General features: G+C 54.5%; 1 protein-coding gene across 1 annotated transcript in view; it reads right to left on the minus strand.

Moving 5' to 3' along the window:
• Positions 1-1,654: 1,654 nt before the first annotated feature.
• The window catches only part of GIGYF1 (GRB10 interacting GYF protein 1), a 48,184-nt gene continuing 36,367 nt past the window's right edge, over positions 1,655-13,471 (minus strand). The window contains 10 exon segments of the mRNA XM_087919007.1: positions 1,655-7,470; positions 8,532-8,673; positions 8,850-9,022; positions 9,235-9,397; positions 9,480-9,512; positions 9,514-9,582; positions 9,584-9,664; positions 10,672-10,782; positions 10,785-10,844; positions 11,015-11,137. Coding sequence (XP_087775133.1) covers positions 7,418-7,470; positions 8,532-8,673; positions 8,850-9,022; positions 9,235-9,397; positions 9,480-9,512; positions 9,514-9,582; positions 9,584-9,664; positions 10,672-10,782; positions 10,785-10,844; positions 11,015-11,137 — 1,008 coding nt within the window. The 3' untranslated portion in view covers positions 1,655-7,417.

Here is a 13,471-nt window from a genome sequence, read left to right on the forward strand (position 1 = left end):
CTCTGCAATCTCCTTGTGGCCCTTTTACTCTCTTGTCATCCCTTCCTCTGCAATCTCGTTGTGGCCCTTTTACTCTCTTGTCATCCCTTCCTCTGCAATCTCCTTGTGGCCCTTTTACTCTCTTGTCATCCTTCCTCTGCAATCTCATTGTGGCCCTTTTACTCTCTCGTCATCCCTTCCTCTGCAATCTCCTTGTGACCCTTTTACTCTCTCTTTGTTATCCCTTCCTCTGCAATCTCATTGTGGCCCTTTTACTCTCTTTGTTATCCCTTCCTCTGCAATCTCGTTGTGGACCGTTTACTCTCTCGTCATCCCTTCCTCTGCAATCTCCTTGTGGCCCTTTTACTCTCTTGTCATCCCTTCCTCTGCAATTTCCCCCTCCGACGAGGTTGGACGAAAAGAAAAACCAACAGTCAGGGCTAGTTGAGGAATTCTGGATGCCGAAGTCGATGATCAATTTGCGACGAGTTCGAGACCCCGGGCCTAGAGGAATGGGGAGGAGGGTGGGTGTGTGCGCTTAGGGTGGAGGGGTGTGTGTTTGGATCCTCTCCTACTGGGCTAGGGAAGGTCATCGGTCCGTACCCCAGAGCGGGGGGGTTGTGCTCAAGCTTCAAAACGGGAGCGCTCCAATTCGTCCCAATTACAGGACGACTTTTTGGGGGAGCTCCGCCTTAAAACTAGATCTGGCCCTAACCTCAACGGCGGCCAGGAAAATCACCGCAGTTCTTACCGTTACTGTGTTTCCCTGAAAATTGGTTTTTTCGGGGAGAGCAAAAGATCCCCTTTAGGTCTTATTTTTTGGGGTGGGGGTGTGGTTAGGGTTAGGCGAACTGTCTTTATTTTTGCCGGCTGGCCCGGTTGCTCCCAACTTTTCCGCCTGCATGGAGAAACGACCAGAAACTCCCAAAAAATGTGTCTGTTTGTAAGAAACTGTAGCTATTAATACGCCGCTTTCTCCATCTCCACGTCTCTTGCATCGCCTGCACCCGCACCGGAAAAAAAAAGGATCTGTGCGGCGCGAGTTGGGATCGCCCCGCTTTCCTCTGTGACTTATCTCCGCCTGCCGCCACCACGCAAGGCGGTGAGGCGGCTGCGCGGCCCATTGAGATCGCTTCTATTTCCCCCTTCCACAGCCTCCGCGCCCATTTTATCTACGCTGCGTCAACGGGACGGTGGGCTGCGGCTGCTCCTGGACCCCACTGGACCCCACCGTCCATTCACAGCGTCTTGTATAGACCGTGCCTATCTTCCCCCTCCCCTGGGCTTAATTTTTTAGGGTAGGGCTTATAGTAAGGGCCCCCCCCGGAGGGAGGGGGAAAAACAAAATCAGGCTAGGGCTTATTTTCGGGGAAGTCGCACCGTTCCGCAAATCTGGTTTTCTTTCCCCCGTTTTGATTACAAAAGGGAAATTGGGTGACCTCGGGAAACTCAGCAGCCGTCATAAAGGGGAGTCGGTGGCCCAATGTCGGAAGGCAAATCACCGGACAGCGGGGAGGCTTAACCGTCCGTGTGAAAAAAAAATAAATGGCGAAACTGTCCGTGTGGAAAAAAAAAAAAAATGGCGATCGCTCACTTCTTCTCGGTGCCGCTGCCGATAAATCCACGGTTACCTTTATTTGGGGGAGGATGGAAAAAAATAAAAGAGACCAGAAAATGCCACAACATCTAAGCTTGTTTTTATTTTCTTGCAGACACGCAGAGCAGGGAGAGAGGGAGGGAAACCCATTTACAAAAGAAAAAAAAACCACGCAAGTGGGGAGATATGTACAGGAGAGGGAGGGGGCTCGGCGTCTCACCCCCTCTGGATAGTCTCGCTTCCTAGCAAAAGCCAAACAAAGTCTCTATGCAGGTTAAAAACGCAAAGCCGTCTCGCGTGCAACCAGTAGGCGCAATTTCCCCCCCCCTCCTCCCGCAAACATCCCCCCACCCAGTTTTAAGGCGCAGAAGCAGACCGGGTCCGGCCGGCCCCCTCCTCGGCAGGCAGGCGGGGTGCCCCCCCCCCACGCACGCACCCAGAAGGAAGAGGAGCCAGAGCAAGTTGTTCTCTCCCTCCCCCACCCCTCCCGCCGTCTGCCCCTCGCAGTCCAATTCAGTTGATCCGGCTGCGGCTTTCGACAAAAGAGCTAGCTCTCAGCTATTCAGTCGGTCCGGCCAGCTTGGGTGGAGATGGGGGGTGGGGTGGCGCCCTCTCCCCCTCAAGTCTTTCAGGCAGGTGGTCCATGGGGAAACATTCGGCACCCGAAATGATGGGGGGGAGGAAGGAAGGAAGGTGTGGCCCCCTTCTCCCGGGCCCTGCCAGTTGCGCCAGGAGACGGTGAAGTCTGTAAACATCTTTCCACTCTCAGTAGGAGCTCGAAGACCCTCGGGGGCCTCGGATCACAGTTTCTTGTAATACTCGGGAAGGAACGGACCACGATCAATGTCCGGGCCTGGCTTGCCTCTCGGGGCGACAGCGGCTGCAGCGGGGAGGTAGATGGTGGCCGGAAGCTGGCGGCCGAGCCGGGCCAGACCCTCCTCGCGTCAGGGGGGTGGTGGTGCCGGGGAGGGTGAAAAGGCCGGGCTCCCGTTGCTGCCGCTGTATAAATGCAGGGCAGGCGTCCAGTCGAGGCCTCCTTCCCCCACCTCTGGGCGGGCGGGGGGGGGGGCTTATCGCGTCCGCTCTTCCTCGCCAAGTGGGTCTTCCTCGGGCGGAAAACCCCTCCCCAGAAGTCCGTAGGTAGGAGTTTTAAGGCATCAGGAAAACACACACACAAAAGTTGTCGCCAAGTCGGGGGGAAAACGAGCAAAAAAACAAGTGGCGGAGAGCCTGTCGCTTCTCCAAGAGGCTGCGGCAGCGAGGTGTTCCCCCTCCTCCGAGGAAACCCCCAAGGTGAGCCACCCCCCTACCCCCACCCCCCAACAAAGGGACAAGCCGAAAGCTTCAACGAGGGCTGCATAGCTAGCGCCGTTAAATCGCCTTCTCGGCTCCCTTAAAACTCGGACATGCGACGAGAGCTATATTATTTGTTCTGGCGTTACACCAAGGTGAAAATTAAAAAAACAGCAACACCCCCTCCATACACACACTCTCACACACACGCACACACACAACCCTCCCAATGGTTGCGAAAAGGGGACCGAGACACGTATACATTCATAGTCACATTTCAAAGAAAAACAAAATGGTCGCCCCCGCCGCCACCCCAAATTTTTAACAAAAGAGAAAAAAGGCGGGGGAGAAGAGAGAGGAGAGAGAAATTGCTACAGGAAACTCTTCTTACTTAGGCGCGTTATTGTCCGAAAGGAACTTGGCAGCAGTAGTAGTAGTAGTACTAATACTCAAGACTGGCCCCGACGTCACAAGCTGCTGCTGTTGCTGCTGGCGGGCTGTGGAGCATGGGATTTGGAAGTCCACACCGGTGGGGAAGGAGAGGAGGCGGGGGGCAGAAAGAATGGGAACCTCTCTCGTTCCCGCGGCCTCTCTCTTCCTCCCGCCTTCCCGTCCTTGCGACTCGACGCCAGCTTTTTGCACGTGCTCCGACCCTTCTCCGTTAAAACTTTCCCCTCCTTATTGCTAGATATATGGATTATATATATATCTCTTTTTTATTTTTTGTTTCATATTCATTTAAAAATTAAAAAAAAAAAGAAAAAAGCTATCGTATAATACTGAAAACAAACTCCTCGCTCTTCCCCTCCTCCCCGTTATTATTTTTTTCCTCGAAAACCAGTAAGGCAGAAATTGCACGCGCAAGTTTCCCCCTCCCCACACACACACCCCGATTTTTCGTTTTGCGGTTGTTTTGTTGTTCGGTTTTTGCGGGAGGCCAAACCCCGGATTTGCGATTCAAAGACCGAGGCTGGGAAAAGAGAAAGGAGACACGCGCACGCGCACAAAAAGGGGGCAGCCCTCCCACCCAATAACCACCTTTCAGGGCTAAGTGGGGATGGGGTTGGGGGGGAGGGGTGTCCCCTCTTCCTTTCTCCTCCCGCCCCCCACGGAAAACAATCCGCCGATTTTTGTAAACTTTTCCCGTACCTTGATTTAAACACACAAGAAAATTAAAAAAAAAGCAACGACAACGACAACACACACGCACGCACACCACAAAAGGTCTTAGGATTATTACAATTCAGGTTTTCAACCTTGCCAAGTTTGGTGCAAAAAAATAAAATTAAAATAAAGGGAGAAATGTCCCCCCCGCACACCAAAAAAAAACCCCCCTCCAATTTGCAAGCTGGAAATTTGGAGGGTGGGTTTATTTTTATTTTTTTCCGACGTCGGAGGAGGCGCGATTTTTTTTCACATACATTCTGGCCGCAACGCAGCCCGCGGACGCCCACGGCAAAGCGGGACGCCACGCCGGGGCATCCTGAGGGGGGTAGACCGAGGACAGTGACCCCCACCCCTACAAGGGTCTCAATACTGCAAAAAGAGCCACGGGTGGCGAAGGGAGGCACTCCCCACCCCGGCGAGACTCTCATACCGATGGGATGCTTCCCTTCCGGCTTGGGGTTGCGTCGGTCCGGCGGGACGGGAACCTTCCGAGAAATCACAGTATCAGTTAAAAAAAACACAAAAAAAGTATCGAACGATCCTGCAGAACGCGCACAACACGGACACACAAGCGACAAGAGACGCAATAAGACGCACCGAGGATCCGCCGGTCCCGATTTGTTAGCCTTACCTGGCTTGGCCTAAGGCGGACAACGGCCCCCGTTCCCCGCCCCCGCAAACAAAGTCTTTTGGTCACAACCAGGCGGGGGAAGGGGGAGGGGTTTCCCCTCCTGCTGCGATCCACAATCGGGGGAGGGGAGGGAGGGGGGCGATTCAGGCACCCCCTTTCTCTATGCCTTCCCCCCGCCCTCCACGCACATTCAAAACGCACCGCAAGAAAGCGAGCGGCATCCGGCGTCCCGTAGTCCTTTGTGACGCCGATTGTTCACGAGACGAGCGTTTCGGGGGGGGTGGGTGTTGTGGGGGGGGTGGGCACTTCCGGAAGCCTTCCGCCTCCTTTCCCTTTCGCAAGGGTGACATCTCGGTAGGCGCAGGTGAGGGAAGGGAGGGAGGGGAGGGGATGACAACGAGAAAGGAGACCGCCTGGGTACAGTCAAAGCCTGGTCTGTCGAACTCCTGGCAGGATCGCCAAGCATTGGTGCGCCCAAATGTATACTCGGCGTATACTCCCCAAGAGTACCGTGTCCAAAGTAGCCTCCATTCCCGGTTGGATTGTAAGCGGGGGGTGGGGTCAGGGTGGGGTGGGGAGTCCTTGCAACAAAAAATCGAGGTGCTTGGGCACATCGGGACGCAGCTCCCCCGGATAACGGAGAATGCGCTATGAACATCACAGCTCCGGGGTAGAGCGGAAGAAAGTGTCTCGCCCGGTTGTTTCGCCCCTTAAAAAAACAACAGTCACACCCGTGCGCGCTCTCTCTCTCTCACACACACACCCCATTGTGGCCAGGTGAGCAGCACCATCGCTGACTACTGGGGTTGCGGGACCGGGGGGGATGGGGGGTTAGGAGTAAGGAGAGGGAGGCACGGGCCCGAAAGCGTCCACCCAAGTAGGATACATTCAAATTTGGCTTTGGGTGCAACCGGCCCCTCCCGATGGTCGACGCCACGAGCGTCGGGACGATTCAGGATTACTCCTCCGTGGACGAAACGGAGAGAAATGCGGAGACTGGCAACACTCCCGGCGGTCGACGCCGCGAGCGTCACAGGACGATTCAGGATTACTCCTCCGTGGACGAAAACGGAGAGAAATGCGGAGACTCACAACATCCGGCGTGTCGGTTTTCCTTCGTGAAGGGAGGGTGGGGGGAAAGTGCGCATCCACATGACGGTCGCTGGGAGTGGAAAAAAACTCTCGGGACGCAGGCGAGAGAAGCTACGAGCGTCTCCGTGGAACGACAGCTACGAGCGTCTCCGTAGAACGACAGACGAATGAGGAAGGAACTGGCCGGAAAGGGGAAGGAAAAAACAAGACCACCAGAGGAAAGGAGGGAAGAGCTCAACGAAGATTTCTGGAGATCCTGGAGCGGATCCGGGATCAGCTGGGAGAACAAAGCAGCGTCTCAGGAGGAGCAACCCGCTTCTTCAACAGTAGTGTAGAAATTCCTCTTTTTGCGGCGTTTTTGTTTTTTTGTTTTTCCTGGTTTTTATTTGTGTTTTAGTTCTTTTCTTTTAAATCAAATACAATAGAAAAATCTTTTATCCGGGTTGGGTGGATTTGGAGGAAAAAAAAACCAAAAAAACAGGAAAATGAGGAAGGGAGACCGATATTTTTGATTTTTTGTGCAATTTTTTAAAAACAAAACAAAAAAACTCGACCAAAAATCGCCTGTCCCGCCTCACAAAAAAAAAAAAATAAGAACACAAAAATTTCTTATAAAATGGCGAAAATATACTGTGCGGATCCGTACGAGAGTCCGAAGAATATTTACACACATCTGTAGCTAGAAGTTGTCCAAACGATTTTTTTTCTTTTTTTTCCTTTTTTTTTTTTGTAAAAAACAAAAACAACCCCCACAAAAATCCTTTTTGTGTGTCTAAGTGCATTTCTTCAAGTTTTTTTTTTTTTTGTGGGTTTTTTTTTGCTTTTATCGATCTTTTTTTTTCTTTTCTTTTTTAATATCAAGCTTCGGTGAAATGACCGTTCACATTTTTCTTTTTATATATTTCATTTTTTGGAAACGTAGATCCGATTCCCCCAGCTGAAAAATAAGTGTTTTTTTCGGTTTTTTCGTATTTTTTTCCTCAAAAGATAAAACCTTTTTTTTTTTATGTGTCGGGTTTTTTTTTGTAAGCAGTTTTTTTTATATATATATATATAAAAAATCTCTTCAACAATTTTTCCCAAAAAAATAAAAATCGTTGTATTTTTTTTTCCTTTTTTTTGTCTTTTGTCTTTTTTTTCCCCTCAGAATCTGTTAACAAGTCACTGTAAAAAAAACAAACCAAAAACAACGCACACACGCAACCCCCAACCCCACCCCAAAAAATTAAAAATTAAAAATTAAAATCCAACGAAAAACGACGAAAAATTCGGATAAAGTGCATGGCAGAAGAATTTAGGAGGGATGTTTTTTTTTAAGGTGCTTTTTCGTTTCTTGTTCGTTTTTTAAGGAATGAAGTGCGCCAACCGATTTTCCTTCTCGTTTGGCCTGGCTCCCGCTGGACCTTTCCCGCTCGTACGCCCGAAATGGCGGTGGGGGGGAGGAGGGAGAGAGGGAGAGACCCCCCACCTCCTCCCCGCGTCGTATCCCGCCAAGGGCGCGCACACTCGTCTGGAACTGAAATGGGTGAGAGATCAAGGCAGCAGCGGCAGGGCCGGACGGGGTAGGTGGGTAGGTGGCTGGGTTGGGGGGGTGTCTCTCTCTCTCTCTCCCCCCACCCAACCACCGCCGCCCCACACGGCCGGATCGAGGGAGGGGCTCAGTAATCCTCCACCGTTTCCAGCTCGCTGGAGGCGCCGTGAAGAGCGTAGCCTGAAAAAGAAGGAAGGCGGGGAAAGGGGGGTCATAAACCAGGCGGCTCGGCCCGACGCGCCGCGGGACGAGCGAGGAAAAACGGCGGGATAGAATAGTTTTAAGGGAAAATTTTTTTTAAAAAGGAAGCCCCTCCCACCCACCACCCACCCCGCCAATCTGGGGACAAAATTGGAAAACGGGAAGGTCAAAAATTAAAAAAATGATTTTTAATTTATAATCTAGAATCTATAATAATATAAAAACTCATCAGTTTCATTGAAGAAATGGAGGTAGCTTCGTGTTTTTATGGCTGGGCTGCAGGCTGGTTCGCACCGGTTTGGACAAACCGGTTGTTAAAAAGATCCTTGCGGCGTTTGGCGAAGTGGCAAATCTGGCCACTGGCTGGCGTCCAAATCCCCGCCTCTTTTTCCAGATTGGGTGGTTTTTTTGGGGTGGGAGGGGCTGCCTTTTTTGGGGAGGCGGGTTGTTTATTCGAGCCGAAAACGGCCCCGAAAAAACGGGGCGGGGGGGGCTTGAGATTAGCCCTAACCGTCAGAATCCGACGACCTCTTTGTCTTTGGAGGTTAGTGGACGAAAGGCGGGGAGGCGGGGAAGAGGGACGCCGCCCGGCCAGTCACCTGACCAAACTTGGCCACGCCTACCCAGCCAGAGAACCAGCTTGCGGAAAAATAAAAATAAAATAAAAAATTTGGCCGGATGCCTTTCTTATCGCCGGGCTGGAGTTTCGTTCAGCTGTGATATAATATTCTCGGCGTGCCCAGAGAAAGAGAAAGATCCGCCGTGACCTAGACTCGAACTCGAGAGCCTCCTGACTGTGAGGCCAACCGCGCCCCTCTTTAAAATATAATCCTTTTTGAAGTCTTTTAAATAATATTATGGAACGCTTGGATTGTCCGGGGGCGAGGAGGGAAAACGCCCGTCGGAAGGGAGCGACCGCCCCTCCGTATCCCGTCGGTGACAAGAAGGCAGAGCTAAGCCGCCGGCCCCGCCCTTCTTCCCCACCCCACAAGTAGCCGTGTTCCTGGCTCCTCCTCCTCCTCCTCCTCTTCCTCGCTCACCTAGGATGCTGGGGTCTGCGTGCAGCATCACCGGGCGCCGCTTGATCTTGACGGCTTGGCTGTTCTCAAAAGATGGCGGTTTGGGGCTGTGGTTGGCCTGGAAGAGCGACTGCAGGCTGCTGGAGCTGAGCCACGAGGCCTCCTGCGGGGGTGGAACGGGGGGACAAAGAGGGAGAAGCTGCAACATGGAGCCCGGAGTACTCGGAGGGTGACGAGGATCCACCGACGGGCTTCTCTTCCCCAAAGGAAACTCGACCGCTGACGACGTTGAGTTGCCGACGTGGACGAGGACGCGCGCACCTCCCCCTCCCTCCTCACCTGCTGCTGCTGCTGCTGCTGCCGCTGCTGATTGGCTCTCTGCTTGGCACGGCGCTCTAGGAACTGTTTCGCAAACTCTTTGGCTTCCAGGGTGTCCCCCAGGCAGGAGCGGATGCAGTCGTGAACGTCGTACGGCGACTCCATCTCCTTCAGGAAAGCTACCACGTTGGGCACTATAGGTATTTTGGGGAGGGGATGATGGGGAGAAAGTGGGGAGGGGTGTCATAGAAAGCAGCTGCTCTTTAGGGAGGGTGAAAGGGGGAGGGCAGGGCGACCCGCCCCAGGAGAGACCTCGCCCGGCGCTCCGGGGCTTTGAATGAGGGATTTCCCTCCCTCTTTCCTCTTCTCTCCCCGTTTTCCGTCCCCCACCCCTCCACAAAGGTACCGTCGACGCTGCTGGAAGCGTTGAGGGCGTGTAGCATCTGCTCGCACCACTGGGTGAAGCCGTCCTGTTGTGGCGGCTTGTGAATGCCTTGCAACAGTTTTAGCAACTTCTCTTCCTCGTCCGTCTTCTTCCGGCTCTGCCGGCTGGCGACCGCGTGGCGTCCCTGAGGAAAGGGCGGGAATGAGTTAAAGGGGGAGTCCAGCTCGGTCCCTCCTCCTCCTCCTCCGCACTCCCTGGAGGCCGACTCACCCTAGGGAGGGGCTGCTCCGGCTGTTCCTCCAAGCCCAGGTTGCGGGCCAGGGGCCCGGGGCCCTTCATACTCTCCTCCCAGAGGCCCAGCGGGCCGGCCGGCTTTCTCGTGGCCCCCCCAGAGCGAGCCCACGTCCGAGGCCCACTGAGAGGAAAGGCTGCTCAGACCGTGTCCGCCGTGCTAGCGAGGGAGAGAAGAGAAAAGAAAAGCTCGCCTTTCGGGATTCCAAGCAGTCGCTCTCGTTGGAATCGGGATCCTCGAGCCAAACTTCAAAAAAAAAAACAACCTTCAAGGATTTATTAGAGGCGATGTGCTGGCACTGCCCAGCTCTGGACTCGTCATTTAACGTTCCCCTCCCGCTGGGTGTGTCATAAATCAGATTCTCCAACTTGAGTCCATTCCCAGGCTGGGTGTGTCAACAATCACATTCTCCAACTCAATATATTCCCGGGACAAAACCTTCTAGTAGTTGGAGCTACAATCCTTGACAGATAAAAGAGTCGGGAGGTACTTTGGCTTTCCGGCTGCTGCACTGCCTTCTTCCAGATTTCCTTCACTTCCCCTAATGAAACCATTTAATTTTATTTCCCCGAATTAAATCAGGATCCTCGAGCCCAACTTCAAAACACTTCCAAGGATTTATTAAGAGGCGATATACTGGCAACTGCCCCTGTATGAAGCCAACTATGAAACTAAGGCGCGAGGATTCCTTCAGGACCCCTCCCGTTTGTCCGTCCATCCCCCTGTGAGGAAGACTGTTCCCCTCCGTCCCGCTTGTCTGTCCGTCCCCCGCGAGGAAAAGACGGTTCCCCTCCCGTTTCTCCGTCCGTCCGTCCCCGTGTGACTCAGTGGTGTTCCCCTCCCCCGTTCGTCTGTCTGTCCCCCTGCGAGGAAGACTGTCCCCCTCCCCGTTCGTCCACCCATCCTCCCGTGAGGAAAAGACAGTTCCCCTCCCCCGTTTGTCCCTCCGTGCCCGCACGAGGACTGTTCCCCTCCCTCCGTTCGTCCGTCCATCCCCGCGAGGAAGACTCTTCCCCTCTCGTTTGTCCGTCCGTCCCCCGCGAGGAAGACTGTCCCCCTCCCCCGTTCGTCCCTCCGTCCCCCGCGAGAAGACTGTTCCCCTTCCCGTTTCTCCGCCCGTCCCTCCGCGAGGAAGATCCCATTTCTCCGTCCGTCCCTCGTGTGACTCACCGCTCGCTGCTGAGCCGGGTTGGGGCCGGCTTCTGCAAGTGCCTCTCGTTCTCGTGCTGTAGCTCGAGCAGAGCCTTGAGGGAGGGGCTCTGCTTGGCCAGACCTCCCCCCAGAGGGGCTGCTGTTGCTGGTGGAGGAGGAGTTTCTGGAGCATCTCCTGATGGCGGCACTGGAGGGCGGAAAAAAGAGAGAGAGAGAGAGAGAGAGAGAGAGAGAGAGAGGGAGGGAGGGAGGAGTGGGTGGGCTAGGCTCTCTTCAGATACCCCTAGAGGAGGTGGGAGGGAGGTGGGGAGGGGAGTGGCCAGAGGAGGGAGGGAGGAGGGGATCCCCAAAGCTCACCTCCTCCCGCAGCTCCCGGCACGCCCGAGCGTCGCCCAACTTCTGCAGGTCGGCCAAGCTGAAGCTGTTCGGCCCGGAAGAAGCGTTGACGGACTGCTGGCCCCACGAGGAAGAGGAAGGGAGCTGGAGGGAGGGATAGGCACACTGCTCATAGCCGGGACGCAGACAAGGCCCCTCCCGCTTCCTCCTCCTCCTCCTCCTCTTCCTCCCCGCTCTCCAAAGAAGCCACCATCTTTCCGGATCCGGCTCGGAGCCGTCTTCCGAAACCGGCTCGGGAACGTCATCGGCGCTAGGAAACTGTGCGGGGCTGGGGTGGCGGGGTGGGGAAGAGTTTACTCTCAGTTTACGTCTTCCTCCTCCTCCTCTCCTTTCCCTCCCTGTTCCCCCCCTCTCAAAGAAGCCGCCATCTTTCCGGATCCGGCTCGGAGCTGTCTTCCAAAACCAGCTCAGGAACGTCCTCGGCGCTAGGAAACTGTGCGGGGTTGGCGTGGCGTGGCGGCGGGGTGGGGAAGAGTTTACTCTCAGTTTACGTCCTAGCCCCGTGCCAGCTTCAACTTCGTTGCGCCTTCCCGGCAGATTTTCCGGGCTTTTATTCTGTTTGTTTCTTTCCGGCGTCCCAGAGGTTCGCGGGAAGGTTCTGCTTCCGTCGCAGGCGAAAAAAGACAGGCCCGTTTGGCCCGCCCGTTCGGGTATTTCCGGAAATAAAGTGCGAAACCGCCTCTTTTTCCGTCGCGGGGCGAAAAAGAGAGGCCCGTTGGCCCGCCCGTTCGGGTATTTCCGGAAATAAAGTGGCTGAAACACGCCTCTTTTTCCGTGCAGAGTCGAAAAAGACAGGCCCGTTTGGCCTGCCCGTTCGGAGTATTTCGGAAATAAAGTGACGAAAACGCGCCTTTTTCCGTCGCGGCGAAAAAGACAGGCCCGTTTGGCCCGCCCGTTCGGGTATTTCCGGAAATAAAGTGATGAAACGCGCCTCTTTTTCCGTCGCCGGCCGAAAAAGACAAGCCCGTTGGCCCGCCCGTTCAGGTATTTCCGGAAATAAAGTGACAAAAGGCGCCTCTTTTTGTGTGTGTGTTTTTTGCGGCCTCTGAAGGCGGACGAGGCTTCAGTGAGGCCGGAAAAAAAAAATGGGTCGGAAATCGGATCGGGCGGCGCACGCCTGCGCAGTCGAAGGGAAAGTGGCAATACGGCGCGCGCCGTTTTCTGCGCGGGGTGAGCTACCGCGGTGGTAGCGCCTTGTTCCGGGTTTGGGGGGGGGCGCAGCCTGGCAAATCAGCCTCCCCCCCCCCCTGAGGATACTTACACACTACACAAAAGGGACAAGCAACCCAACACACACACACACCAACGCACAAACACGCACACACCCCAGCAATCAAACCAACATTCCCAGCGGAGCAAGGATCAAGGAAACTGGGCCAAACAAGCCAACTAAGAGCAGCCAGCATCACAAGGCAGCACAAGAGGAAACGGAGAGGGGATTCCACACTTTCCCAGCCCTGATGACGTTACGGAGTTGGGTCGTGAAAGGTCCGCGAGGAAACCACCCAGCTCAGAAAGCATCCTTCTTTCCTTCCTTCCCTCCCTCCCTCCTTCTCTTTTTCCTTCCTTCCTTTCCTTCCTCCCTTCCTTCCTTCTCTTTCTCCTTCCTTCCTTCCTTCCCCCCCATTTTCTCTCCTTCCTTCCTTCCCTCCCTCCCTCCCTTCGTTCCTTTCCTTCCTTCCTTCCCTTTCTCGTTTCCTTCCTTCCTTCTCTTTCTCCTTCCTTCCTTCTTCCTTCCTTCCTTCCCTTTCTCGTTTCCTTCCTTCCTTCTCTTTCTCCTTCCTTCTTCTTCCTTCCTTCCAACCCATTTTCTCTCCTTCCTTCCTTCCCTCCCTCCCTTCGTTCCTTTCCTTCCTTCTTTCTCGTTTCCTTCCTTCCTTCTTTCTCCTTCCTTCCTTTTCTCCTTCCTTCCTTCCTTCCTTCCCTCCCTCCCTTCATTCCTTTCCTTCATTCCTTCCTTCCTCCCTCCCCATTTTCTCTCCTTCCTTCCTTCCTTCTCTTTCTCCTTCCTTCCTTCCTTCCCTCTTTCTCCTTCCTTCCTGTTTCCTTCCTTCCTTCTCTTTCTCCTTCCTTCCTTCCTTCCCTCTTTCTCCTTCCTTCCCTTCCTCCCTTTACTTCCTTCCTTCCTTCTTTCTCCTTCCTTCCTCCCTCCCTCCCTCCCTCCTCCTCCTCTCCACAAACCCCTCCTCCCTCCTAGCCCTGATAACGTTCCCTAGCTGGCTCACAAAACGTCTGCAAGGAAAACCCCCACCCCAGCCAGCTTCACAGACACACAACACCCCCTCCCCAGGACCCCTCCCCTCTTCCTTCCAACTCCCCAGCACCCACTTTCCCCCCACCCATTGTCACTTCTCCCCCCTCCTCCTCCCGGGAGTCCAGCCCAGCCACCCACTCCCTCCTTCCCAGTCCCCCGTGGGC

The sequence above is a fragment of the Pseudonaja textilis genome, unplaced genomic scaffold, assembly GCF_049901715.1.
Source record: "Pseudonaja textilis isolate UNSWEBS1 unplaced genomic scaffold, rPseTex1.2 PTEXSCF23, whole genome shotgun sequence".
Lineage (NCBI taxonomy): Eukaryota > Metazoa > Chordata > Lepidosauria > Squamata > Elapidae > Pseudonaja > Pseudonaja textilis.